The 3974-nt window shown below is 52.8% G+C and overlaps 1 protein-coding gene across 1 annotated transcript in view; it reads left to right on the plus strand.

Moving 5' to 3' along the window:
* Mcf2l (MCF.2 cell line derived transforming sequence like) overlaps positions 1–3974 on the plus strand; it is a 148768-nt gene that overhangs the window by 124784 nt on the left and 20010 nt on the right. The window contains exons 9-13 of the mRNA XM_029480661.1: positions 42–166; positions 1637–1751; positions 2596–2715; positions 3140–3331; positions 3663–3933. Coding sequence (XP_029336521.1) covers positions 42–166; positions 1637–1751; positions 2596–2715; positions 3140–3331; positions 3663–3933 — 823 coding nt within the window. The remainder of the gene's footprint in view (positions 1–41; positions 167–1636; positions 1752–2595; positions 2716–3139; positions 3332–3662; positions 3934–3974) is intronic.

Genomic DNA, 3974 nt, shown 5'->3' on the forward strand with positions numbered 1-3974 from the left:
TCACTCTCTCTCTCTCTCTCCCCACCCCCCACCCTCTGCAGGAAGATCTGCAGCTGGCACTGAAGGAAGGGAACAACATCCTGGAGAGCCTCAGGGAGCCACTGGCTGAGAGCGCGGCCCACAGTGTGAACCAGGACCAGCTGGACAATCAGGCCACCGTGCAGAGGTAAGGCCCACACCTGCTTGCCCTCCCTTGCTCTGGCCAAGGTGCAAGACTTCCATAGATACATAGCCACTGTGAAAACATGCGACTACCAGCCAAAACGATTGCAACAGATCCCAGGTAGGTAGCCCTCTGGCCAGCCTCCCATGCTAAAGAAGGGGAGGGGGAGTTCAAGAACAGACAGTTTCACAGTTGGGAAAGTGTTCAGCAGCAACAATAGCAGAGCACCTTAGATTCGAATGCCTCCCACATNCCCAGTGCACCNTAGGAGAGTAGCTCAGGGCACCTGTGTTCTAGCCCTGTGTCTTCAGGCATATGTTTTACTATCACAGTAAAGCTACTGTCTGTCTTTCTCACTGGTTCTCCAAGTTTATAACACAACACGGGACAGGGTGCCATCTGTCAATGTCCACTAGTGCTCCCTGTTGCTTTGACACATTGAGAGCCCTACCTGCCTCCTCATCACACTGCAGACTCGAGGGNTGTTGTTCTCACCTACAGGACAGGCTCAGGGTACCTGGATGCATCAGATTTTATCCAGAAACCCAGTGGTAGGCAGCCAGGCTCTTGGCCTCTGGCTTTCACCTGGTGCTCAGCCCCACCGCTGTGGCTGTATGCAGAGCAGGCATGTTGTATTTGGGAGTATAGGAAAGGCACATAGTAGGTTACCAAGGCTCACTAGCAGGAGATCTAGCCACCATCACCCTGGAAAAATTATCAAGTCCTCCAAGACTAGGTAAAGGGTGAGAACAAGGTGGTCCTGGTTGGTTCTGTTTAAAGTCTTTTAACAAGAAGTAAACCTAAGGGCGAGGGTGGCGAGCACCAGCGCTACACCTCTGCAGCCAACTGCTCTTCACCCTGGCCAGGGGTTGTCCTCAGTAAGCCCAATGGCCCTTCAAAAGTGAATAAATGTGGGACTAGAGAGATGGCACAGTTGATGGTGCTTGCCATGCAAGAACAAAAACCTGACTTGGGATCACCAGTAGAAAGCTTGGGTGTAATGGCTCATATTTGTAATCTCAGTACTGTGCAGGTAGACACAGGCGGATTCCTGGTGCATACCAGTCAGACATTCTAGTGGAGGTGGCAAGATCTAGGCTCCATGAGAGACCCTGTCTCAAATAACAATATGGAAAACAACTGAAGAAGGCTCCTGGTGTGGGTTCTCTCTCTCTCTCTCTCTNTCTCTCTCTCTCTCTCTCTCTCTCTCTCTCTCTCTCACACACACACACACACACACAAATAGGGCTCTGCCCTGCGGCATCCGTATGACACAGGCGTGGGTGCAGGAGAGAAGTTTGAGCCTCAGGTCTTGTCTGATGTACATCTCCCCCGTGTCCCTCAGAACCCTGAGAACTGTAGGAGTTGGCACATGAGGCTGGGGAGTCACTGGAAGGCTTATCAGGGAGACCTCTGTGCACTGTGGGAGGCACAGTCTTCCTCACTCCTGCCACCCCTTCCTCTCTTTTTCAGGCTCCTGGCCCAGCTGAATGAGACTGAGGCTGCCTTTGATGAATTCTGGGCAAAGCATCAGCAGAAGCTGGAACAGTGCCTGCAGCTGCGGCATTTTGAGCAAGGTTTCCGGGAGGTGAGTGGCTGACCTGCGGGCCGTGGATGCTGCCTTTCAGGAAGTGGGAGGAGGTTCCTCTGCTGACTTTCTAACTCAGCAGTCCTCAACCCATGGGTCGCAACCCCCTCGGGGTCACCCAGGACCAACCTGCATATCAGGATATTTATTTATATAAAATGCACAACAGTCAGAAAATCACAGTTGTGAAGTAGCAATAAAAATAATTTTATGATTGGGGGTCACCACAACATGAGGGTCGCATCATTAGGAACGTTGAGAGCCACTGGTCTAACTTATATGGCAACTGAAGAAGGCTTTCCAGAACAGNTGACATTTCAAATCCCTTTGTCATTCATGTGTGAAAGGGGTGCATGCATGAGTATGTAAGTGCACACATTCATGTGTGTGCACACATGTGTGCACATGTNGGGTAAAGCAGAAGTTAGATGTCTTCCTTTCTCACTCACAGCCTGAAGACAGGGTCTCTCATTGAAGCTTGCTATTGAGTCTTGACCATCTGGCCTAAGAGACCTCANGATCCCGTTGTTTCTACCCCCACATCCCATACTGAGATTTTAGGCACTCACAGCCATGCCNAGCTTTTTATGTTGGTGCTGGGGGGTTTGACTCAGGACACCAACTCTTGCCTGTCGAGCCACCTCAGCCACAGATAGCATTTTAAATCAAACCTTCTACTCAGAGGTAATTCTGATTCACTTGTAGCCATACAGAATGATGCCGAGTGCTCCTGACTCCCTTTGCATTTCCCCGAGCAGTAGCAAGCCATAGCTCACTGTTGCAGCCTAGACTTGGGCCCCCGAATGAGGCACAGCTGTTCCAAGCCAGTCTTCCTCTGTTGCAGGTCAAAACCACCTTGGATTCCATGTCCCAGAAGATAGCTGCTTTCACGGATGTTGGCAACAGCCTGGCCCATGTGCAGCATCTTCTGAAGGACTTGACCGCCTTTGAGGAGAAGTCCAGTGTGAGAGACGGGCACGGGCGGAAGGGGAAAGGTCACAAATTCACCTGACTGTGCCCAGGGCACAGGACTGAGCTTCACCCCTTGAGCATATGCTCCTGTGGCACCTAAGGGGTAACACAGGCAGTGTGCAGGGACCCCTAAGTGCCTTCTGCCATCTGAGGCACACACCTGGTCCTCCACAGCCCTCTCTCTCTCCAGCTCTGTCATTATCCCTTAACTTTCAAACCTGGACTTACCAGGTTGCCTGGGCAACCCAACACCTTCCTGACTTCTGGCCTCAGAACGTCCTGAGGATTCAGTGGCTTCAGGCCACTCCACAGACTCCATGCCCATCGCCCACCTTCAGGACAGAACCCAATAGAAGCAGGTTTACCCTTTGTCTCTCCGCTNGGGACTAAGCAGACTATGCCNATGTGTCCTGCAGGTGGCTGTGGACAAGGCCCGTGCCCTGTCACTGGAAGGTCAGCAGCTGATTGAGAACAGGCACTACGCTGTGGACTCCATCCACCCCAAGTGTGAAGAGCTCCAGCACCTCTGTGACCACTTCGCCTCTGAGGTCACCAGGAGGCGGGGCCTGCTCAGCAAGTCCTTGGAGCTGCATAGCCTCCTGGAGACGGTAGGGCACCCAGCTGGATTTAACTGGACAACCAGAGCACCCTTTCCCCACATCCTCCATCTTGTCTGCTCAGAGCCTTGGTCCCTGTGTACTTAGTGTCCCATTAATGATTTCTTGGGCTCTCTGTTAGTCCTGCTTTATTCTGACCCCCTCTCCCATGCCACGTCCCTCCAGGCACGCTTTGCNGTAGTGNCAGGGNACCTCATCTCCTGCAGGTGCATCAGACAGGAGGCAGGTGTGGGGTGTGGAGAACACAGGCTCCAGCAGGCAGCCACACAGGGGAAGGATGGGGTGGCAGGTGCCGAGGCTGACAGCCTTCCCTTGTTTCCAGTCCATGAAGTGGAGCGACGAGGGGATCTTCCTGCTGGCCTCGCAGCCTGTGGACAAATGCCAGTCCCAGGATGGCGCAGAGGCAGCCCTCCAGGAGATTGAGAAGTTTCTGGAGACTGGTGCAGAAAATAAGATTCAGGAGCTCAATGAGATTTACAAGGAATACGAATGCATCCTCAACCAGGACCTTCTGGTAACGCCAGCATGGGCTTCTCTTTGCGCATGCAGCCTGGGGGCTGGGAACCCGCCTCATGGGATAGTTCAGAGAACATGTGAGATGCTAAGGATTGAACCCAGGGCCTCACACATGCTA

Source organism: Mus caroli, chromosome 8 (assembly GCF_900094665.2).
Source record: "Mus caroli chromosome 8, CAROLI_EIJ_v1.1, whole genome shotgun sequence".
Lineage (NCBI taxonomy): Eukaryota > Metazoa > Chordata > Mammalia > Rodentia > Muridae > Mus > Mus caroli.